The following is a 26,006-nucleotide window of genomic DNA, read 5'->3' as shown; positions in this document are numbered from 1 at the left end:
GGTGCGGAGACTAATCCCACCACTGCACTAATAACACACATGAGGAAAGAGACAATACAGGGGAAACACCACTTAGCTTTGCTCTGTTGCGTGCGCTCCTAGCAACAGAGCCCTCCACCTGAGTGCATCTTCTCCTCCACCCGGATCCATCACCATAACAGGATCCTTCACCTTAGTGCAACCTTGGAGCAGAGTCCAACACCAGTTGCAGCTGCTTAGAACCAGAGTCCCAAGGACGAGTTCAGCTGCTGACACAAAGTCGTGCATGCTTGAGTCCAGCTCAGCGGCCAAGTCCCACATGGTGAGTGCCACTCTCCATAGTCGCCACTCCACCAGCCCATGCAGACACTTCCCGCTGACACCATCACTGCGACCCCACCACGCCATGCCAGCCCTTCGTCCAGACACCATAGCTGCAACACGTCCCCCCAGGCTAAGCTGCGCAGGACTCCTCACCAGCTCCATCCTTCACCCAGGCTCTCCAAAAACAGAGTGGACACAAACTCACAATATCACAGGCCGTGATTGCACACCTCTAGCACACCTTTATAGGGTGTCACACCTAATACCTAATTAAGTGCACAAAAACCCAAAGTGCAATACCACAACCACCACCGGGGACAGTCAAAACACCTTTGAACTTAACCAAAGTAAAAAAAGTTCAGTTTGTGCTTTTAATCCCGCCAGATCCAACACTGGATCATGACACTTTGGTTATCATTATACCTATAATGGTGTCTTTGGTTGACACTACTTTGAGGGGGGTGGGAGCTGGATGTGGCTCGTGACCCTCTCAGGGAGCTGAATGTGGCTCGCGACCCTCTGTCTAAGCTGAATGTGGCTCTCAAGGTCAGAAAGGTTGGGGACCACTGGGTTACTGGAAGGAGAACAGTAGATTTCTTTTGAGTAAGTATTAAAACTTTTCATTTTGTGTAGTATATGAAGGGTGTTCAATAAGTTTTCTACCTCCATCATGTTCTTTCAATGTTAGAGAGCTGAGCTTATCTGTGCTTGTTAAGACTTGTTTTGAAATGCAACAGACCCAGTGGAAGTTCTGTCTGATGAAACCACTGGAAGTGACAGGATGGCAAGTACAGTACAGTACGACTCTACAATGTAAGTGAAGGAGGTTTGTTCCTTGATTAAATCCCTTACAAAGGAAGAAAACAAAATAAAGTAATGGTGATGAAGCAGCCTCCTACTACCAAGTAAAGTTTAAATGAGGTAGGGAATCAATTGAAGATGACAACTGTTCAGGGCGACCTGTTGAAGCATCTTCAGAAGAAATGTGCCGTAAAGAGGATGCCATAATTTTGGAAGATTGTTGGGTCAAAATCAATGTTATAGCTCATGAATTAGGCATTTCAGGTGACATAGTTTACAGTATTCATGGTGTTTTGATGATGTCAAAGTTCCCGGTTGGAGCCACAAATGTTGACCCCTTATTAAAAAAAATCACATCTTCAGCAATTTAGCCAAGAGATTTTTGACATGCTTGGAGAAACTCCAGGAGACCTATATTGCTGAATTATTATGGGTGTTGAAACAAGAGTCCATCACCATGATCTTGAGACCAAACAAGAGTCCATGCAATGGAAGCACAAGGAGTCAACCAGATCCAAAGAAATTTTGCCTACAGCAGACAGCTGGAAAGATCGTGGTAACCGTTTTTTGAGATGCAGAAGGCATTTTATTACTACATGCCATGCAAGATAACAATTACTGAATACACCCATACTTTAACAATGAATGCCTTACATGAATCAATCTAAGAGAAATGCTGTTGGAAGATATCGGCAGGTGTGTTGCTGCTGGAAGACAATGCGCCAGCTCAGAAATCTGACAAATCATAAGCTGCCATCAGGAAGCTTAACAATCCACCCTACAGTCCAGTTCCCTACAGTCCAGTCATGGCTCCCAGTGATTACTTTCTATTTCGGAATCTGAAGAAACATCTGCTTGGGCAACGATTTCCTGGTGATAATGCAGTCAAAGAGGCAGTAACAGGGTTCTTGCAGCAGAAATAAGTCTCCTTCTATTCTGAGGACATCTGATCAAGAAAGCAAAGTGGAATATGTATGTCAAAGTCAAGGGAGATTATATTGAAAAGCAGTAAGTTCAATTTTCTTCGAAAATGATGTTTTCATATTCAGGAAGATAGATTATTGAACATCACTTCTACACTTACTAAGTGAGCTGTTCTTAATATGAGCTTTGTATTTGATTTTTAATTACACGTATGCTCCAATATTGTGACTTGGTTTCCATCGCTAATTTTAATTTAATCTACAGTATCTAAAGTATGAACAATCTAAATCTAAATCTAAACAATCTAAATCTAAAGTATGAACAACTTCGGATCAGCTCTGTGGAAATTGCTTGAAATGGTCACTGTCATTTTACACATTGCATCAGTCAGAAAAGGTTTATATTACCTGGAGTGTGATACAGCAGGCTTCCAAATAATGCCCCAATAGCTATCACATCACATCGTAAATCACAGCCAATTAGAAGGAACTATCATAGCCTGTGAAAAAGCAGAGGCAGGGAATGCAGCAGACATTTTGTGGTGAATCTGGAGAGACAGTGAACATCACAGCTTCCAAGTAAGCCAGAGCGATAGAGAATTAAAACTATATAACACTGACAAAATTTTATAAATAGTGTGTGAAGGAGTGAAAAACAGTTACCATCTGCTTACCCACAGTCATGTATATTAAGGTCACTTTGACATTGTTAGATCTTTATTCACAATAAAGAGCTTGGAAGGGGGTGAACACAGTCCTAGAAGACCTGAAAGTGTTACACACTTACGTTGAATGTAGAGTTGAGCGACTTTGGTCGGATCGGGTTTCGTGAAACCCGAATGAAACAAAATTTGAGTCGGATGAAACTGGTCCGACTAGAGCAAAAAAAGTCGGAGTTTCGTCCGAAACCCGACCCCAATGCAAGTCAATGGGGAATAAAAGTCGGCATTGAGTGGATGAAACTCCGACTTTTTTTTTGCCCTAGTCGGACCAGTTTCATCCGACTGAAATTTTGTTTCATTCGGGTTTCACGAAACCCGATCCGACCAAAGTCGCTCAACTCTAGTTGAATGCAAAAGGTTTAGGGAACATTTGATTCGGTACAAATCAATTGCCTCAAGTCAAATTTCTTGGAAATATTTAGCAAAGGTAGCAAATTGGAATTTCTGAATATTTGCTCATCTATACTGAATTCTTTTAGAAGTTACTTGAATGTTAGAATGTCCAACATAATTTCACATGTTGATGCCTTGTTGAAAACTTCAAAAAAAACTTTAAAAAGTTTGGGGTAAAATTTCAAATAAACAACAAACAATTTAATGTGGTGCACGGGGTTTCTTATATGTCCCCATATTTCAGTTTTGTGCCTGTATTTTCTCTCAGAAGTAATGAAATTGATAACAACTCAGTATTAGCCTTTTCATCTTATTTTATTGACCTGTATGCTATTTTAATAATATTTTTCGCATTGTTTTTTTTTTTATTCTAGCCATTCCTAGTCTCAAAAACAAAGAGTAACATGACTATTATTTTCCTTATGTTTCAAGAGATTTTCTCACATCTGATGACAGAGAGAGCATTTACAATGCCGACCACTTTCCCTTGTGGTACCGCCGAGCTGCTGAACAGATTCCCGGAAGCTTTGTGTATTCCATACCTTTTAGTACAGGTTAGTAACTATTAATACTGGAGAGATATCTACATTTATCTCCCTTCAGTTTCATGACTTGTGTAACTGCTTTCAACTGTTTTCCTTTCTCTTTCTCATGGTTTCATGATACCTCTTTGTTTGTCAATGTTTCTTACAGTAAATAGTAATTTGATTGTGAGTCCTATTGAGATTAGGGATAAAAATGGGGCATGTTCTACTATAAATACCGTATTTTTCAGACTATGAGACGCACCGGATCATAAGACGCACCTAGGTTTTAGAGGAGGAAACTAGTAAAAAAAATTGAAGCTAAAAATGTGGTCAATTCTATAGTATATTAATGTACCCCAACCTGGTATATATTTGTCCCAAATCAAGGTACACATGGACCCCTCATCACCATCCTGGTATGCATGGTCCCCTCATCTCAATCCTGGTATACATGGTCCCTTCATCTCCATCCTGGTATGCATGGTCCCCTCATCTCCATCCTGGTATACATGGCACCGTCATCCCCATCTTGGTATGCATGGCTCCTCATCCCTATCCTGATATGCATGGCTCCTCATCGCCATCCTGGTATGAATGGCCCTCTCATCTCCATCCTGGCATGCAAGGCACCACTCATCCCTATCCTTGTATTCATGGCCCCCTCATCCTTACTGTGGTTTATTTTTTTCAGTAATTATAATCAAGGTTTTCCAGAATGGCCAATATTTTGATGTGTTCTTTATGGCATCTTATATGACACTAATATCCAAGAAGTATCATTTCTCCTTGCGGAGAATGACTTGGTAAGCATGTCGAGATCAGGAGATTTAAAGTCGCAATGCTCCACTGGGAAATATGCTAATTAGGTAAATTTTCGCTTCAGAGAGGAAGAGGACCAGAAATCTAGTGCCACCTATGGGAAGTAGAAATCCTAAAAGTCAATGTCGACCCTTTAATGAGCCTTGTTGCATGACTTAGGATAAAAGCCAAGCCAGAGTCTCAATTTGCAGACACTGTGTTTCGGGGTACTGCCCCTTGTCAGTGCAAAGTGTGAGATCTGGTTTGGCTGTGATAAAGGCGTCTGACCAATATCCAAGAAGTATCATTTCTCCTTGTGGAGAATGACATGCTAAGGGCTCGTTAAAAGGTCGACATTGACTTTTAGGATTGCTACTTCCAATAGGTGGCACTAGAGTTCTAGTCCTCTTCCTCTCTGAAGAGACAATTTGCCTAATTTCAAAGCTGATTATCTTGTGCCACATATCTCAGGATATGGAGAACCAGGTGGAAAGGTAAATAAAGATACATCTGTGAATATGCTGTATCTCTCATGTGCTCATTTTTATCTACATTCAGTACATCAGACACAGAAATGACTGCATGAAATTGACAATTGGAGTAGCCAAGACGAACTTGACGAAATCCTACACAGCTATCCCAGGGTTGCTTTTTCCAACTTGATTGCGCATAACAAGAACATCATTTTGTTTACTTCAATTGCTTTCAGATGTAACATATTTTGCTAAATGACTTATTGAAACTTGAACAAAACTGTCTCCCTGGTTTCGGGTTAGGGAAGGTAATAAAAATCTGACTTTCAAATCTTCTACATTTGTTAAGTCCATTTATGAATGTTTTCCAAAGGAAAACCTAACCAGAGAGAATTCCGCTGCAGACAAGTTATTGACTTCTTTGCCATATTTCCTCAGGGTGTCAACTTCACATTTGTTTTATTGTCTAATTGACTTATTCTGTTCAGAAACTTTTCAAAAAACCCCACGCAACATGGGATCATCATTAGTGGCAGATGTATTAATCTCTCCATTGTTGTCTGACTGATGGTCTCCAGCCTAGTAGACCATGACTCCAGAACTTATTAGAAAGATGTTTTATATATTGCTGGCTTTCTCCTCAGTGTCCTCATTGGAATATTGTAGCAAAAGTTATTTACATGGAAACTCCATTATCACCCAGTCCTTAGTATTTTCTTTTAATAAAATATCACTCAAAATATCTTTTTTAAAGGGTATGGTCGGTAAATATGGATTCCAGGGCAATATTGCATGGGCTAACTTACAAGGAAAATAATTTTCCTCCTAACACTTTCTCATATTCATTGCTCCATGTGTCTTTTATCTGGACTCTCATCCTCCTACTTCCTTCTCATAATCTCTTCAAACTCTACAGCTGCCGGCCTGTTACTCATCTTCCACTGTGACCCGTCTCCTGTCTAATATCCTTACAACATTCACACATTATGCAGAATATTTTCTCCATCTATAAACCATCTGTGAAGTAATGTGTCCTCCCTTCGTAAATTTTTACATAAGTAATGATAATACACCAGTCACAAAAACATCCAATAATTGGAAAAACAGGATATTACAGTTGGTCCATGATGACTACAGCGGAGAAATCTGCCGAGTGTAGAATTGAAATCGATGTTGGAAATTGAAAAAAAAATAAAAAGAAGGATCTGTTCACATGATGGTCATAACGACATCAGAAATTCCATCAGATTTGAGGACTTAGACATGTTCCAATGGAGTCCTTCATTATACTTGTAAGAAAACAGAACATAAGGTTCTAGATTCCAGGTATCTGTCACCAAGGTGTCTGTCCTCGGTAATGTAAATCCCAGGAAGTCTTTACCTGTAACAAAGGTTAGTGGGAGGGTTGTTTTTTTTTACTGGATATTGGGTCTGAAATTTAGGAGTGACCAAAAGAGCCTGGGTGGGAAAGGTTGTTCCCATACTCCAGTCCAACTTTTACTGGCCTAATAGGCAGTTGGGTTAGCTTAGGAGAAAATGTTGTGTTGGACTGGAGAAAGCCAGAGCTTGTGGATGGTCTGTACTGCAGCCTGAGTGGTTACTGTAATAACCAGCTGGTGAGACTATTTTGATTTACTTTACCATACCCAGCGAAAGGATTGCTTTGTTATTCATTTGGGCTTGAAGAATGGCTGTTTTTTATTTTTGGAGCTGTAACATTTTATGAATGACAATAAACTTTATTTTGTTTTGCGATTAAAACTCTGTGCCTGTTCGGATCCAAGCGGCTACCGGAGAGCTGAACCTCTACAATTGATAATTTTTAGTCTCTTAGATTATGTACCCTACCCTGTTGTTTAAAGTTGCCCCTTTGACACAATAGATTGGCAGACTGTGCTTTTGTTGCGACCTGAAAAGACAGGCACGGTTGGAACGTTGGACTAAAGTACAGCGTGACTCCATCTGCCTCATGATATGAAAAGACTCACTTGTGGTTCCATCATGGGCATGTCCAAATTCCTTTTTTAGGGGTTTAGATGGAACCCCTGAAGGTGTCATGAATGTGTGGTCTGAACATGATGTAATCAGAACCTAAGTCTCCATTTTTACGGAGGGATATGGCTGTAAAATTGATCAGACTTGAGACTCTGCTTTAAGGTCCATTTGGGGCGTTATTTTTTCATTTGAGATTTTTTTTAAATGTTAAGTGTTCAAAAAAAAATACTTAGATATCACATGGGTAAAATCCAATGTCAAAAATAATTATCTAAGAATATTATAGGGGAATTAACATGAAATTTGAATTTGCCATCTTTGCAAGTTTTCCCACCAAAAGTAGATTTGTGGCAAAGAAATTTGTCCAAATCACAGAATTAAAATGCCTCCAATTTCCTTGAAAATCTGTGTATAGCACTGTAAATTCCCTTTGGAGTCTAATGAACAAGAGCAGCAGTTGACCAATATATCACTTAAGTCTTTGGATTAGTATTCACAGATTGAAACTCTCAGTCCCGTTTTCTTTCTGGTACATCAGCACTGAAGAAGTGCACCACAATTAGACCTATATCTATCCCTGTGCTATGTGCTCTGAGCTCCCATCTCTACACAGTGCAACCATATGGTGTTCCGTTTTAGTCCCTGTATTTTATACAGCCTGGAATAGCCCCCTAATTGGCGGGGCTAGACCATGTAATGGGATTTTTACATTGCATTATGGGGAAGCCCGCCCTGCTGTGCCTAAGGCCATTAGCAGTTCTCACCATTTAGTCACCTACTAAACCTTACATATTAGTCAATAATGTAGCATCCCAACTAGGGATGAGTGAGTAGTGTAGTATTCGAACTCGCTGTACTCGTTACCAGTACCTCCTAATAATCAGGTACTCGTAACGAGTAGCGAGTCCAATGTAAGTCTATGGGAAATGCGATTAATGGGCGGGGACTGTGTGAAGACTGTGCCAGGCTATGCGGGACTGTGCGGGGACTGTGCCGGGCTGTGCGGAACTGTGCTGGCCTGTGTGTGGACTATGCCGGGCTGTGCGGGACTGTGCTGACCTGTGCGGGGACTGTGCCAGGCTGTGCGGACTGTGCTGGCCTGTGTGAAGACTGTGCCGGGCTGTGCTGGACTGTGCTGGCCAGTGCGTGGACTGTGCCGGGCTGTGCGGGACTGTGTGGGACTGTGCTGGCCTGTGCGAAGACTGTGCCATGCTGTGCGTGACTGTGCAGGGCTTTGCAGGTACTGTGCAGGGACTATGCTGGGCTGTGTGGGACTGTGCTGGGCTGTGCAGGGACTGTGCGGGACTGTGCCAGGCTGTGCGGGACTGTGCTGGCCTGTGTGAAGACTGTGCCGGGCTGTGCTGGACTGTGCTGGCCTGTGCGAAGACTGTGCCGTGCTGTGCAGGTACTGTGCAGGGCTTTGCAGGTACTGTGCGGGGACTATGCTGAGCTGTGTGGGACTGTGCTGGGCTGTGCGGGGACTGTGCGGGACTGTGCTGGGCTGTGCGGGACTGTGCCGGGAGTGTGCTGGGCTGTGCGGGGACTGTGCGGGCTGTGCCGAATATTGCGAGGCGAGTAGTGAAATACTCGGGAGGATTCGATTACCGCGAGTACCGCATTACTCGCCGAGTACCGAATCCTAGCGAGTATGCTCGCTCATCCCTAATCCCAACCTGCTAAGATCAATAATGAAAAGATTGCCCTCTTTCCCTGCTTCTTTTCATAATAATTATGGAAAATGTTCTATAATCGCTAGGACAAAATAAAATCATATATAGCATCCAATACAGGTCCAATAGAACTAATCTTGCCGCTATTGTTGATGACCTGTTACTCCCAAGTTTCTTACCCAGAGATGGCTGTTCCTGTAATCTTACACACATTTCATGATTATGGACAGATATCTCATTTCAACCAAATCTCAGACTCTCAACATTACCAAAACTCTCTGACAGCAGTACTACTTGGTTCTTTCAGGTTGGTTTGTATAAACATCTGGCCAACTATACAACCTCAACTAAGAAGCCCTCCTGCCAACCATACCATGGACTCCTATTGTGGCTAGGAAAGAAGAACATGTTCATCTTAATAAATAATACCAAGATAACCTATCTTCTCCAATTTCTACAAATTTAGAATCCCTGTAAATTTTTCTAGCAGCTTACCATGATTTGTAGCGAGTACATCTGGAAAAACTGTAAGCCCCTGATTTCTGATAAGATACTGTATCTCCACCTAATAAATGCTTTATAGGTTTACCATCCTCAATTAAATGCTACAAAGCAGTCCATCTAAAAAGATTCATAGATTGGGTTGGACATCACTTCTTCAAGGCATGGCTAGATATACAAGAGGATATAACTCAGGTATCTCTTAGATTCCTAGCCTTATTGCTCAAATTACTCTTTTCTTCAAACATAGCTTTTTTCTGTACTCAACGCTAAGGCTATGGATATGGATTTATAATCATGCAAGAGGTTAGGCCAGGAAATGAGGACAGTCTGTCATACATCTCACACACTGAGAAACCTGCTCTAAGTAATTGTAAGGGTATGTTCTTTCTCCTGCATGTTGCTTCCTGCTTATGATTGGTCAGCATCATACAGGAGGAAGAAGTGCAAGCCCGAAGTGAAAACTATCTGATAACACCCACTTGGACCTGTCATAAGCCCTTATAGATGAATGCGTAAGCAGACTACCACATAAAGCTCCATCCTCATCCCCTCCCACAGCCCCGCCCCAAAGCACAGGAATCTTATTAACTGAAAATTGCAAATAAAGATTAAACAACAACCACAAGACAGATTTCATCACCCCAGGTACCCCAGGTATCATTTTAATCAGTATAACGGCAACAACCTGACACTGTCCATTGGTTACTGTGCACAATCCTGCTGACAAGTTTGCTTTAACTGTACTTTCTCACCACTAGAAGAAAGCATTGAAAGCTACCTCTCAATGCATACATGTACAAGAAATCCATACAATATACTCTCCAGGTGGTATCTGACCCCAGCTAAGCTAAAACAAATGTGCTCACAGTGATATGCACTGAAGATGCAACTGAGCCAAGGGAACACTTTGACATATTTGGTAGAACTGAGCCTTTTGTAAACAGGTTTTTAAAGTAATGAACTCTCTTCCCTGTCTTCCCAAAACAGATCTCGTCCCACTTTTTCCTCCAAACATTCTGATGCAACTCATTGCAAGGTCGTAGTACGCTTTCTGCGGTTCTGTGGCTAAGACCTCTGCCCATTGTTTTGGGGGCAGTTTCTCTCTGTCTGCAAACCTCTTAAACATAGTCGGCAAACCCTCAACCTCATCCTTCAGAGTCATCTTCTGTAAGGCCTCTCTACCGTTCGCCTCACCTGGATACCTTCACTCTGGCTGGCGAGTGATGCATTTTTCATAGCCCAGATAGTTTCTGCCAAGAGAGCCATCTGCTGCTGCTACTGCTGCTGAACCTGCTGCTGAAGCTGCACAAGCTACTTCTCTAACTCCTGTTGTTACTGTTGATACTTCTGGATCAGGAGTTTGTTGGTTTCCTGTTGGGGCCCTGTGCTGCACTCCCAGGTTGTATTTCATTTCCCTTTCCCTATATATGATTATACTGCTGAACAGCTTTCTAATCAATGTATCACCACAGTGAATCATAGATACTATTGTGATCTGCTGGATTTCTTTTCTGCACTATGTCATGCACTTTTATACCGCACTGTTATTATTGAACTTGATCCAATAGGATATATTTCTTAACTACCGTACTTATTGTCTGGTAAGACTGTTCATACTGCCCTACATTGGTCTATGTGCACTTTAGCTATGTCATGCATCTTTATATGACACTGATACTTAATTCCCCTTTTTTTTCACTATGTGCACTTTAACCACTTGGCATTCTAAACATTTAAAAAAAAGGCCCAGGGCCTAACCATATATGTTACTTTTCTCTGTGGTGATTATACCATTCTGATCTTATGCTAATGTTGTTTCCTTCCTTTGAATATGTGCTAGCTCTGCTGTTCTTGTTTTGAACCAATAAAATATCCTATTTCTTGCTTGCTTTTTGGAGATGTTGTATACTGCCCACTTTAAACTACTTTATATATTTATTATTCTTGGACTTTATCCTTTTACTATGTTGTAAAATCGTAACAATTTTTCAATATGGTAATTGCTTTGGGAAGGGTCGCATTGTACACCCTGTGAGTAGACCATTCTCTATATTGATTCCCCTTTTAACATGCTGTGATTTGTTCATATATACAGTATGTAATAAAGATTTGTTTAGTTTGAAGTGGCATCAGCTTCCTTTTCTTGCAGGATTACTAGGTCATAAATGTTGTTGGCGGGATAACCCCTTAAAATTTAGTTTCCTTTAAAGGTTATTAATTGGTTCTGGATGTTGCAAGCATCCAAAAATCTTATGTTTTTTTCTATTTTTTCTATTATTAATTTGTAAATATCTGCCATCAATATTTGGCCTTTCCTAGAGTTGGTGTAAATCGGTTCAAAGAACCTGGTCCATCACCACATCAATAAATTGGGGTGGATGGACAGGAGCCCTGGGAAAAGTTAGGGTTGGAGCCGTAACCGAGGCAGTTATTTGGATTAGTCGGACAATCGCGTTGCATCACATGTGCATCAAGACCCAAAAATGATATTGTACCAGGCTGGTTAATTAGAAGAAGTCAGAAAAGAGGTGATTCTCAGGTTTCTAGTCCAAAGGCCACAGATTATCGAAATTGCCGATGGATCGAGTGCTGAAAATTGATTTGCACCTACTATTTTAATTTTGCTGCTTATTATCAGGCTTGCAAAAACTTAGTTTAAAGATTTGTCCAAGGACCATAGGAGGAGACGAGAATAGTCTGGCGCCACCCCAAACCAGCTTTTTCCAGGGCCGCTCTTTGTGATTCAATGGTCACTCCCATGTGTGTACTTAGCAAGAGTCCTGTCAATCACTTGGATCGATGCTGGGAAAACTAGTTAGCTTTGGGCAGTATGAATGGAGTGACATGTTCCATAAGGCATTTGGCCTTTATATAATACAGAACATTCAGTTGGCTTCACTCAATAGGATATTGTATTTTATAGTTCGGAATTATTAATTTTGGAACAACCATAACACAGTGTAAAATATACACCAATAAATGTATGCATTCAAAAACAAATTAATACCATAACCTTCCCCTGTGTGAAGCATCTTGACTAAGGCCTTTGTGTTCATTGTATCTCATCATTAATATAATTTATTCATTGTAATGGAAATATATGCAATTCATTGACTACTTTTGGCCGGTTTGTCGGTATTGGAACACGTAGGATTGGTGGACAAGGCACGGAGATTCTTGGTTGAAATGCTACAGTGCAAGTTGAGATTAGACAGAGAGGCTGGATTAATTCCCAATAGCTGACAAAAAATGTAGATCTGTTATAAAATGAGAACAGAATATTTTTGGGCATGGGCCACGTGTCCTAGCCAGCAGTAATGAAACTCATTCAGAGGTTTTCCCGTCAACTGGCTGCAATTTAGTGCTACCCATTGACCTGAAATGAAATTAAAAAACAAATCTGAGACATGACGACATTGCTAGGATAATGATTTATATCATCTCTTGGCCTTCAGGGAGAGAAAAGATAGGACACAGGCAACAACTTCTGCCCAATAATTTTTTAAGAGAAATGTTCTTTTCACAACAAATGGAATAGATCTTGTCCTTGGAGTCTAATAAAATATAACTTTTCTCAGAAAATCTAGAAGGTATTAAGAGGATTAATAATAGGCTACCAACAAAAAGACCTCACAGTGGCTGCCTCTACGATGCTCATATGCACGTAACTTCATACTGTATGTCATATTAAAATGGCAAAACTCAAATTATGGATGTTGTGCTATATATAAGGCGGAATGAACACTTTGTTGGACCCCTTGTTGACATTGCCAACAACTTTGATGACAATAATAGTGCTGAATAGAGATGAGCGAACCTTTCAAGGTTCAGCTTGGTGTGGATCACCGAACGTCCCGATGAGTGCCGAACATATTCGGCAAACGGTTCAGTCAACATACCCAAACCTGATTGACTTCAATGGGAAGCAAAACCAAACGCATGCTGTAGCCAACACCTTCAGGGGGGGCAAAAAGCTACCAAAACAACTAAAATTAGGGGCAGACTTCAGGAAGCGTGGCATCAATTGACCAATTGCAGTATAAGTAAATAAGCAAAAAAAAATAGACGTGGATTCCCCTGTATTTTTTGATAACCAGCCAGGCAAAGCTGATAGCTGCAACCCTCAGCTGTCAGCGTTAGCAAGGCTGGTTATCAAGAATAGAGGAGTCCCCATGCTGATTTTTTTTATTATTTAAAGGAATATTTTAAAAGCAACATATTGTCCTCCCATTTTTTACAACCAGCCAAGCTAAAACTGACAGCTGGGGGTTGGTATTCTCAGTTTGGTAAGAGGCCAGGCATAGGCAAAAATAGATCCGCCAATTGTGGTGCTTTACTTTGCTCTTCCCTGTGACGGTGGCAAGTGGAGTTCATTTTTTGTGGGGTTGATGTCACCTTTATGTTGTCTGTTGACATCAAGCTCACGACTTAGTAATGGAGAGGCATCTATAAGATATATATATAAGACAGATTATAGATGTCTATCCATTACTAAGTCATGGACTTGATGTCACCGGACAATACAAAGGTGACATCAACCCCACAAATATGAACCCCACTTGCCACCGCCACAGGGCAAATGGGGAGAGCCAGACAAAGTGCCAGAATTGGCTCATCTAATAGATGCGCCATTTCTGGGCAGCTGTGGACTGCTATTTTGAGGCTGGGGGGCAATATCCATGGCCCCTTACCAGAATGAGAATACCAGACCCCAGCTGTCTGCTTTAGCAAGGCTGGTTGTCAAAAATGGGGGGATCTCATGCTGTTTTTTTATTTATTTAAATATGTAAAAAATATTTTGTGGGGACTCCTCTATTCTTGATAAATAGCCTTGCTGAAGCTGACAGCTGAGGGTTACAACCCGCAGCTGTCAGTTTTGCCTGGCTGGTTATCAAAAATACAGGGGAACCCTATATTTTTTGGGGGGTCCCCTATTTTAATAACCAATAAAGGCTAAGTATACAGCTATGAACTTATATTAATAGCCTGGGAACCTTTATGAATATTGTCTCTTTCCCAGAATATTAACATCAGACCCCAGCCATCGGCTTTCCCTCAGCTGTTTATGAAAACTAAGGGGAACCCCACTCTGTTTTTTTTGTTTATTTATTTGCAGGTACAGTAAATACACAGCCAAGGTAATCTCAGTTTAAAGTCATCAGGTGTTCAATCTGCTTGAAACTTCATTAGCCTTAAAATGTCTCTCAAAGTTTCATATGAGGTTTCCGGGCCTCACAGCTGCCGGTGAGACCTGGCGGTTGTGAACTCTGTTAACCTGAAAGGTTACCTGAGTTCAAGCCATCGGGTCTCACGGTAGCTTCAGTGTCAGACTGTTGAATACCAGAGTGTAGAGTGTCAGACTCACAGCCATTCATCAGTCCGCCACTGGCACTTGAAAAGCAAGAGAAACAGCTCCTATGAACTCAGACGATTTTACTGTTCTTGATAGCAATCAAAAAATATAATTAAAAAAAACATGTTGGAGACCCCTGTAATTTTCATAATCAGAAGAGTGGAAGCCAACAGCTGGGGGCTGATGTTAATATTCTGGATAAGAGACAATATTCATAAAGGTTTCCAGTCGATTAATATCAGCTCACAGCTGTATACTTAGCCTTTTCTGGGTATTAAAATGGGGAACCCCCCCAAAAATGATGCAAGGTCCCCCTGTGTTTAATTTCCAGCAAATGCTAGGCAGACAGCTGCGGGCTTATGTTAATAGCCTTGGAAGGGGCCATGGCTATTGGTCCCTCCTAGACTAAAAGCATCAGCTTTCAGCCACCCCATAAATGGTGCATCCACTTAGCCTCGCTCTTCCCACTTGCCCTGATGGGCTGACAAGTGGAGTGATAGTTGGAGGTTGATATCACCTTTGTATTGGCAGGTGACATGAAGCCCAGAGGTTTGTAATGTAGAGGCGTCTATAAGACGCCCCCATTACTAACCCCATAGTCATATCTATATATATAAAAACGAGTGTATGAGTGTATGTATGTATGTGTCTGTATCAAGCCCTGCCCCTCATTATGATGTCATAATGGTTGCCATGGCGACACTGATGTCATAATAGGTTGCAATGGTGAAGATGATGTCACAATGGTTGCCAAGGTGATGATGATGTCCTAATAGGTTGCTATGGTGACGGTTATGTCATAACAGTTGCCATGGTGATGATGATGTCATAATGGGTATATGGGCACGGAACTATGGGATGGAGGATGTGTGATGGGTATATGGGCACTGGACTATGGGATGGAGGATATGTATGATGGGTATATGGGCACAGGACTATGGGATGGTGGATATGTATGATGGGTATATGGGCACAGGACTATGGGATGGTGGATATGTATGATGGGTATATGGGCACAGGACTATGGGATGGTGGATATGTATGATGGGTATATGGGCACAGGACTATGGGATGGAGAATATGTATGATGGGTATATGGGCACAGAACTATGGGATAGAGGACATGTGATGGGTATATGGGAATGGGACTATGGGATGGAGGATATGTATGATGGGAATATGGGCACGGGGCTATGGGATGGCGGCTATGTATGATGGGTATAAGGCAATGGACTATGGGATGGAGGATAATCATTATAATTTGTTATAACTAACCACCGTTAGTTACTATGCCCGGGCAACACCGGGCTCTTCAGGAAGTTGTATATAAAAGCACACCCAGAATAAAGTCCATTAATTAATTGGGTTTAGGTCTGGGCTCTGGCTGGGCCAGTCAAGAATGGTCACAAAGTTATTCTGAAGCCATTCCTTTGTTATTTTAACTGTGTGCTTAGGGTCATTGTCTTGTTAGAAGGTGGACCTTCGGCCAAGTCTGAGGTCCAGAGCACTCTGGAAGAGGTTTTCATCCAGGATATCTCTGTACTAGGCCACATTCATGTTTCCCTCAATCGTAATCAGTTGTCCTGTCCCTGAAACTGAGTAACACCCCCATAGCATGATGCTGCCACCACCATGCTTCACTGTTGTGATTACATTGGACAGGTGATGAGCAGTGCCTGGTTTTCTCCACACATACGGCTTAGAATTATCACCAAAAAGTTTTACCTTCATCTCATCAGACCAGAGAATTTTATTTCTCACAGTCTGAGAGTCCTTCATGTGTTTTTTTTAGCAAACTCTATGCGAGCTTTCATATGTCTGGCACTGAGGAGAGGCTTCCTTCAGGCCACTCTAGCATAAAGGCCCGTCTGGTGGATGGCTGCTGTGACAGTTGACTTAGTGGAGTTTTCTCCCCTCTCCCTACTGCATCTCTGGACCTCAGCCACAGTGATCTTGGGGTTCTTCTTTACCTCTCTCACCAAGGCCCTTCTCCCACAATTGCTCAGTTTGGCTGGACGGACAGGTCTAGGAAGACTTCTGGTAGTCCCAAACTTCTTCCATTTAAGGATTATGGAGGCTATTGTGCTCTTAGGAACCTTGAGTACTGCAGAAATTTTTTCATAACCTTGGCCAGATGTATTCTCTGCCACAATTCTCTCTGAGATCCTTGGCCAGTTCCTTTGACCTCATGATTCTCATTTGGTCTGACTTACACTGTGAGCTGTGAGGTCTTTTTTATAGACAGGTGTGCGCCTTTCCAAATTAAGTGCAAACCATTTAATTAAATACAGCTGGACTCCAATGAAGGAGTAGATCCATCTCGAGGAGGATCACAAGGACATGGACAGCATGTGACTTAAATATGAGTGTCTAAGCAAAGGATCTGAATACTTATAACCATGTGATATTTGTTTTTCTTTTTTAATAAATTTGCAAAAATTTCTACATTTCTGTTTTTTTTCAGTCAAGATGGGGTGCAGAGTGTACATTAATGAGAAAAAAAAAACTTTTTTGATTTTATCCAACTGGCTGCAAAGAAACAAAGAGTGAAAAATTTAAAGGGGTCTGAATACTTTCCATACCCACTGTATGTACTATTCTTGATCCCATTTTGGATATAGAAACAATAATTCATTTCCTTAATAAATTTGACCATTACCTGCATATATGAAACTGCTAAATTTCATAAACTTGTAATAAGTAGAAACATTTTTTTCTGTTGCTAAAAAGCCATGAACTCTTTTAGACCTTTTGTTCTTTAAATAAATGCATGTAGTTTGGGTGAAATGTAGGATTTTTCTCTACAAAGCTAAATACATTTATTGCCGAATTTGCATTCTGCATCTTCTATGTATCACTGTACATTGCAGAATGCTGTTCAAAGTTAAAGCCATCAGTGAGTGGCCTCATGGTAGGTTTTCTAATCTTTCCTTTTCCCATCATTCTATTAGCTGATTTATAAGCAAATCAAAGCTGGAATTTGATTTGGCGTGAAGGGGACCCAGAATTCAAATCACCTAAACTAATTATTGAGAGAGTTCAGCTGGGAAGTCTGAAGAATTGTGAACAGTACATTATTTTATCTTCAACTCAGGGCATGTAAAAAAAAATGTATTTTCAAAGTTATTTAATTTTTTACGCAGATAAAACTTACACTTGTTTTAAAACAATGTTCAAAAAATGGACGGACCCTTTATAAACCTCCAGTATAAAGTGTACTTTAAATTTTTTGACTAATTTTCACGTATGCCTTTTACTCATAAAACATCACTGCTATCTTAATTTTCTTGTTCACTGACAACACATTGAACTCTATCTTCTTATCAAAACGTCATAAATCAGCCCCGTTTAGAAAAATCAGCATTTCTAAAGACTTTGACTAAATTGTAATGTTTAAATAGAGAAAATTGGTTAGTAATTTGCAACTGTTAATGGGCAGGGCTTGCAATTATCTAGCATCTGCTTGAGCTGAACTGCTGGTTCCTGGGTCTTGTCTTCAAGAACCGCATAATAAAATCACAGTCTTCAGTGTTCTCATTTCAATAAACTTTTGATTCTGGAGCCAAGATATCTCCATTTGAGACTGTCCAGATTATCGAGAGGATGGTGTTGTTAAATAGATACAATGTTTTCATAATTTGGCTAAGCAGACTATTTGTAATATAAATCACGTACAGTACAAGGAATCAGCCAAAGGCCAATGCATATGGAGATGGGCCCGGACCTCATGTCTTGTCAGAATTCTCACTCTACTACCAGTCATTAAATTGAGTTTAACAACTTGTGTTTCTGCAATGTTGCAAGAACTTTGTAGGTCCTCATTCTTTTTGGAACTGAAAATTACAGATGTGCATAGAAGTAACTAGATTAGGGATTTAAACTATTGGTTTAGTAAAGCAGCTAGATTCTTCTAAGATTGCAATTTAATCTAATTTTGTAGGTCGCGTTTTGCATTTATTTCTGTCATATAGTATACAAGCTGAAGAGCCCGGCGCTGCCCAGGCACAGTAACTAACTGTGGCTAGTTATAACAAATTACAATCATTATCCTCCATCCCATAGTCGAGTGCTCATATATCCATCATACATATCCTCCATCCCATAGTCCCGTGCCCATATACCCATCACACATCCTCCATCCCATAGTCCCGTGCCCATATACCCATCATACATATCCTCCATCCCATAGTCCAGTGCCCATATACCCATCACACATCCTCCATCCCATAGTTCCGTGCCCATATACCCATCACACATATCCTCCATCCCAGAGTCCAGTGCCATTATTCCCATCACACATCCTCCATCCCATAGTTCCGTGCCCATATAACCATTATGACATAATCTTCGCTATGGCAACCATTATGACATCATCGTCAATACACACACATACACACACACACACATACACTCGTTTTTATATACAGTATACAGACTAGCTGAAGAGCGCGGCATTGCCCAGGCATAGTAACTAACTGTGGTTAGTTATAACAAATTATAATCATTATCCTCCATCCCATAGTCCAGTGCCCATATACCCATCATACATATCCGCCATCCCATAGTCCCGTGCCCATATACCCATCATACATATCCTCCAACCAGTCCAGTGCCCATATATCCATCACACATCCTCCATCCCATAGTCCCATGCCCATATACCCATCACACATCCTTCATCCCATAGTCCCGTGCCCATATACCCATCACACATCCTTCATCTCATAGTCCCATGCCCATATACCCATCATACATATCCGCCATCCCATAGTCCAGTGTCCATATACCCATCATATATATCCTCCAACCCATAGTCCAGTGCCCATATATCCATCACACATCCTCCATCCCATAGTTCCGTGCCCATATAATTATGACATCTTCGCCATGGCAACCATTCGGACATCTTCGTCGCCATGAAAATCTATCATGATATTATCGCCACCATGGCAACCATTATGACCTAACCGTCACCATTGCAACCTAATATGACATCATCTTCGCCATGGCAACCATTATGACATCATCGTCGATACACACATACACACACATACACACATACATACACACACATACACACACACACTCAATTTAATATATATAGATTTGCTATTGAGTTTCTTAAGGCCCTCATTCCCATTAAAGTTGTCAGAACTTGCCAACTTCAGCAGGATCGGCCAACCATCTCATGTGTATGGAGTCTTCCAGACTCACCTTCAACTGATGTTGTCATGGAGAGAAGAATCGGGTAGTTGCAATGAAAACGCTTTCTCCCCTCTACTTATTGAAAACACATGTATGCTCAGCCCAGCTGGGTCTAAGGGTTAACACCTCTTAATGTGATGAGTGACATGCCTGACATGCCAGTATAAGGAAACTAGTAGGCCATGCAGTACTCCCCTTGGAAGTTAAATATGCAAATTGCCTCTTCAGAGAGGACATGGGCTTGAGCTCTAGTGCCATCTATTAGAAGTGGCAATCCTAAAAGTCAATATCGACTCTTTAATAAGACTTGCCATATGACTTGGGATAAAATCCAGACACGTGTTTCGGAGTGTTGTGCCTCCTCAGTGCAAAGAATGAGATCTAATTTAGCTGTATGAGAGGCCTAGCTGAACGATCATGTTTATGGGGAAATTGGGAGAAAGTTTGACAGCTATCTAAGTGTATGGGAACCTTTCAACATGAATCATCTTCATTGTGTGAGTTTAAATAATTATTTTTAAACTTATTAGCAATTGTAATCTAACAATGACAATTTTAATAATGAGGATTCCTAATTATCTGTAAATAAACAAGAAAGTAACATTCTACTCCAGTGTATTTTGTTATTTCAGCACTGGAGTGGTATCACTAATGTCTATACGCTATATGTCGTAAAATACTTACGGGTGCCATCTTCTACTGGTGCCAGCACTGGTCCATAGCCTCTCCGTCATCTTGTGATTGCACGGCAATGACGGACCTATAATCACCGCTAACATCACTAGTTCTCAGTGTTACTCTATGAGAGCCTTATTCTGAGTCTTATAGACTTACATTGAGAAGTGAATCCATTCCTCCCAGCAAACACTGGAGCAATCCGGCTAGGCACAACTCCAGTCACCTGGACTGGAGCGGCATTGGGAACAGCAGAAGACGGCGACTGGTAAGTATTTTTCTACACAAAGGGAAGAGACAGTGATACCATTTCAGCGAATAAATTAAAAAATATATACTGAAGCGGTACTTTAAAAGTATTTTGTATCCTAGAATATTGCAGAAGTAAGAGTAGCCTCATTCACTGTAAGTGGATCTAATGGAGTGCATGATAACTAGAATATATAAAGCATGTCACATCTTCATACTCAAATGATTGTCACACCATCCTGATGATAAAACTGTGTTAAACATATGCTTAGATTAACATGGTTGAACATTTTTATTTTATTTTTATGAAAGCCAAAAAAATCAGAAACATTAAGGCTACTTTCACACATTAGGCTTTTTCCGACAGGCAGGATCCATTTATTTGTTAAAAAAAGGATCCGGCGAAAGCTGCTGCCGGATCCGGTTTTCTCTCATTGAATTGTATTAGCGCCGGATCGTGCCGCATGGCCTTCCATTTCTTCCGGTTTTCGCCGGATCCGGCTATATGTTTCATTCCGGCATCTGGAAAAAGCGTCTCTAGTAACATTTTTTGTCTGCGGTGAAAAACCGGACAGCGCCAGATCCGGCGCTTCAGGTTTTTTGCTATAATGGAAGCCTATGGACGCTGGAATGCGCCGGATCCGGAAAAAGACAGATCCGGCCACCGGATCCAGTTTTTTAAGTCTGCGTATGCTCAGATCCAATTGGCCAGCCCCCAGGAAATAGATATAAACCTGCTAGACGGATCCAGCGGAAAAACTGATCCGTTTCTTCAGTTCTCCAAAATTTACGCCGGATCCGGTTTTTTAACAAATAGCCGGATCATGCCTGTCAGAAAAAACCTGATGTGTGAAAGTAGCCTAAAACACAGAAAAACATTATTTATTTGCAATTTTGTTTTACACATAAGAAAAAAGCATTTGCTTCATTACATAGTGATGCCCATGAGTGTTTTACATTTTGAGTCAAACTATAGGGAGATTAATACCACACAAGATAACTATTCAATTATTGTACTAACCAAGACACGGGAGGACTTTAACAAGTTTATGAAAAACAGGTTGGTTATAACAACTATTACATAAATCATGCTTGAGCATGGTGGCTCTCAGAAATATTGGATAAAAAGATTTTTACTATTTTATAATGTTAGAACTATTAAAATATAACTAATAGTTTTCTACAACTAAAGTCCATTTGCAAAAAAAGGATGACATTTTTGCCTACTTCAATGCAGCAAAAAACAAGTTGGAGCATGGTGGCTCTTATCAAATACTTGTTGAAAAAAAATATAACTTTTAATAATTTAAAATGTTTAAAATGATAGCCAAAAATATTTTTGCATAGTGTCATACTTTAAACAACAATTTGAAGAACAATACAATTGCGGTACCTTTTTCAAGAACAGTTCATGCTATTAATAAGTTTAATAACATGAAAATAAAGTATTCTTTTTATGTATACTGCTCAAAAAAATAAAGGGAACACTAGACACTCTAAGGGTACCGTTACACCTAGCGATGCACCAGCGATCACGACCAGCGATATGACGCGGTCAGGATCGCTGGTACATTGCTAGGTGGTCGCTAGTGAGCTGCCACACAGGCAGATCTCACCAGCGACATCGCAGGGGTCGAGGATCGCTACTTACCTGTCAGACGCGGCGATCCTGCGTCCTCCCGCCCGGCTCCACGCGACGCTCGTCGGCGCCACAGGAAGCACCGCAGGAAGTGACCGACGAGGAATGGTCCAGGAGCTTCTCGCGCGATCAGCGATAATCAGCGGGGGAGCCGGTCGGAGGTAAGTATCACATGCAGCGATATCGCTAGCAATATCGCTGCAACGTCACAAAATCGGTGACTTTACAGCGATATTGCTAGCGATATCGCAGTGTGTAACGGGGGCTTTACTGAGCAGACACATGGATGTTACTGACCTTCCTATCATTTCTACCTGTTGTTTATTCCATTGGCACAACAGCAGGAGAAATTGAATCACAATCAGTGTTGATTTCACAGAAGTGTGACTGACTTGGAGTTACATTTTGTTGTTTAACTGTTCCCTTTATTTTTTGAACAGTATAAATAGTTTATATTAGTTTTACCACTGTTAAGTGTTCTGTCCTCACTAAATGAAGCAGAATTCATCTAGCTTATACAGGCAGCTAAACCACTATACCGGGGGTCCAATAAGGAGACTGTAGGATGAATCTGTGCTTTTTTTAACATAGTGGTATATTGATGTGGTGAAACTACAAGTAAAACATATAAATACAATCAGTACTGGGTTCATAGGAATACATAATTTACATAACATATATTATCTGCACTAATAGCTAACCAAGGGAGCTAACTAAGCAGGCTAATATGAGATAGGAATTAGATATAGGAAGTGTGATTACCTACCAGCGATGCTGACACAAGGGGAGTAGAGAAATGAGATGTTCACAGGGAGCAGGCTTGAGAGAAAATGGAGGATTGGAGGGAAAAATGGGCGCTGGACTAAACAATAATGCTTTGCAAACTTACCAGAGTGCTTTGCAAGCTTTCCCAGAATACATTGTGAATGGAGGGAAAGATTCAGGAAGCAAACACACAATAGCACTGCGGTTATGACTCTGGCCACTAGATGGAGCCAGAAACAATGAAAACATTAAATCTATGGCAGAAGCTGAATATTCTAGATATTCTCAACAAATCACTGTATATACTGTATATAAACTAGCGGACAGTCAAAGATCATGAATTATGTCGGAGACAGAACAGTAAGATTGCACAATAATATAATATGAGATTATACTACATGAACCATTTTTGTCTTTGCATATTAAACCAATACTATTTATAATTCGAGAGTATATGTTTTTTCCTGTAGTTTTACCATTTCATTTACAATTTCAGGTTCGGTGAACAGAAGTACGGTTGTTACAGCTAGTACAGCCATTCAGCTCCTAGATGACCGGAAATCACCAGTGGTGGCAGGTACATTTTTTGTTTCCTTTTTTGTGCTGCAGTTGCTTTAGCGTTACTATATTGTCACATAGTGTGTATATTTGTAACCTTTGAAGGCAGTCATGCTTTATAAGACACAGAAGTCTAGGATGGGTTCATGAATGCCACACACAGGAGTCTTTTTTATCCACTGCTAAAACTTCACTGGAAAACAATTCTCATCTGTATTGGTCTGGTAAACCAAACGATACTTTTGGCCGCGTACAAGTGATTCATTTAATAATGAGGGTGCTTGCAATACAGCGGTTTAATGCCTTAAATCTGGGAGTGTTTCACCAATGCAATTACAAAGACATCTCAATATTTCATATTACCAAATTACTAGTTAGGAGACCCCTCAAATTACACGGTTCATAAACCACTGAACAATATGTTCTGTAATTTATTTGTACATAAAAAAGTACAGCTGAATTGCAGATTGTCTGACTACTGTGTTGCACAATAACTTGCTCCAAGTTTAACCTCATTTTCCATTGCTGCAGAATTACAGTTTCATATTTTATTAAAAAAAATTATGACTCTGATCAAAATGACTGCAATGATACAAATAAGTGATTGTAACCATTCGAGATTCATGATTTAAAACAAAGAAGAAACCCTCAACGGAGAAAATCATTATCGTCTACCGGTCTCCGAAGGTGCAAGATCTGTAATAATAACCCCAATATTTTAACATCCTTATCCATAAGGAATATGCAGTTATGGCATTTGTAAAATTGACATATGAGGGTGCCTTATAGTTTTGTCTTAGCTCAACTAGGAAACTGGGAAACTGCATAGCGCGTTTGTTTCTTTATTTGTTTTGAGTAATTTTGCTATGAAGATCACATTTGAACACTTTATACCCTGCTTGAATTTTCGCTAATTTTGCAGTTGAGGCCTCTTTCACACTTCAGTATTTTGTGTCAGCTAAAATCCGCCAAAAAGGCGGAAAAGCGGATCCGTTCCTGACTAATGTGAACGGATGACACTGGATCCGTTTGTTGACGGATCCGCCGAATGTAGAATTTTAAAGGAACCACTGCCCGGGAGAGAGAGAGAGAGAGAGAGAGAGAGAGAGAGAGAATTTTGTTTCGTCCGCCAGAAAGGATTTCAGAGTTAATTTTGTCCCTGACTTTCTTTCTCCTGGCAAATGCGGATCCTACAACTATAAAAATGTTGCAGGGTCCGTCCAGGCATGCCGGCGGACGAAAAATAATTGGCAGATCTGCAAAAAAACGGATCCAACGGATGGCCATCCGTCAAGATCCGCCAGTAATGCAACTCAATATGGAAAAAAACGGATCCGCCAAAAAAAATGGCAGATCCGTTTTTTTCAAAAACTGGCGGATTTTGACTGATGGTCAAAAACGGAAGTGTGAAAGAGGCCTAAGCAACAAATAAGGTAAGACATATACTTGTCCCCTCCAATATAATGGAATACAAATGAAAAGTTTTGTCCACGACTTTTTAGAAGTTTAAAACTAGGCACATGGGGGTTCTAAAATTAAAAAAAAAACACATAGGGTCTGATACATCAAGACCAGCATTGTTCACGCCATTCTTGATCAGGAGATGGCTGGAGTTAGATGCTCCTTATTTATGAAGAGGCATACGAGCCACACAAGTGCTGTGCATCTCTGTGTGTACCTTGCCACAAAACGTACTACAGACCTTACCAGAGTAAGATCTGTGACTTGGTGAATATTACCGCTAGTCATGTATTTGATAATCGGAGGTTGTTACGTCCCCTCATGCTGACCCAACTTCATCTACTTTGTCATAGCTGATCGAAAATGGCATGAGAACGCCAAAAGTCATATAATTTTAGTGCGGTCGCAAGTTGCAGCAAAATTATGTGGCTTTTCAAAGTTTTTTTCTCAGCATAATACTGGCGGAAAAGCTTTAATGAATTGGCCCTATAGTCACCTACCACATTCCTTTCTCTCCTTTGTACTGCTACTGGTGTTCTCCACCCATCTCAAAACTTCCTCTTCCAGTGGCAGACAAAAGGGAACTGCAGCAGCCAATCCTCTTCCAGTGGCAGACATTAGGGGACTGCAACAGCCAATCCTCTTCCAGTGGTGGGCATTAGGGGACTGCAGCAGCCAATCCTCTTCCAGTGGTGGACATTGGGGGACTGCAGCAGCCAATCCTCTTCCAATATCAGACATCAGGGGACTGCAGCAGCCAATCCTTTTCCAGTGGTGGACATTAGGGGACTGCAGGAGCCAATCCTCTTCCAATGGTGGACATCAGGGGACTGCAGCAGCCAATCCACTTCCAGTGGCGGACATTAGGGGACTGCAGCAGCCAATCCTCTTCCAGTGGCGGACATTAGAGGACTGCAGCAGCCAATCCTCTTCCAATGGTGGACATCAGGGGACTGCAGCAGCCAATCCTCTTCCAATAGCAAAAATCAGGG

General features: G+C 41.0%; 1 protein-coding gene across 1 annotated transcript in view; it reads left to right on the top strand.

Annotated features, from left to right (window-relative positions):
- CACNA2D3 (calcium voltage-gated channel auxiliary subunit alpha2delta 3) overlaps nucleotides 1-26,006 on the top strand; it is a 1,008,555-nt gene that overhangs the window by 717,609 nt on the left and 264,940 nt on the right. The window contains exons 24-25 of the mRNA XM_073574154.1: nucleotides 3,575-3,696; nucleotides 23,492-23,572. Of these exons, the coding sequence (XP_073430255.1) occupies nucleotides 3,575-3,696; nucleotides 23,492-23,572 (203 nt within the window). The remainder of the gene's footprint in view (nucleotides 1-3,574; nucleotides 3,697-23,491; nucleotides 23,573-26,006) is intronic.

This window comes from Dendrobates tinctorius, unplaced genomic scaffold (genome assembly GCF_039654945.1).
Source record: "Dendrobates tinctorius isolate UK_male_01 unplaced genomic scaffold, ASM3965494v1 ptg000038l, whole genome shotgun sequence".
Classification (NCBI taxonomy): domain Eukaryota; kingdom Metazoa; phylum Chordata; class Amphibia; order Anura; family Dendrobatidae; genus Dendrobates; species Dendrobates tinctorius.
The sequence above is the reverse complement of the archived record's forward strand: the minus strand, read 5'-3'. Positions and strand labels throughout refer to the sequence as shown.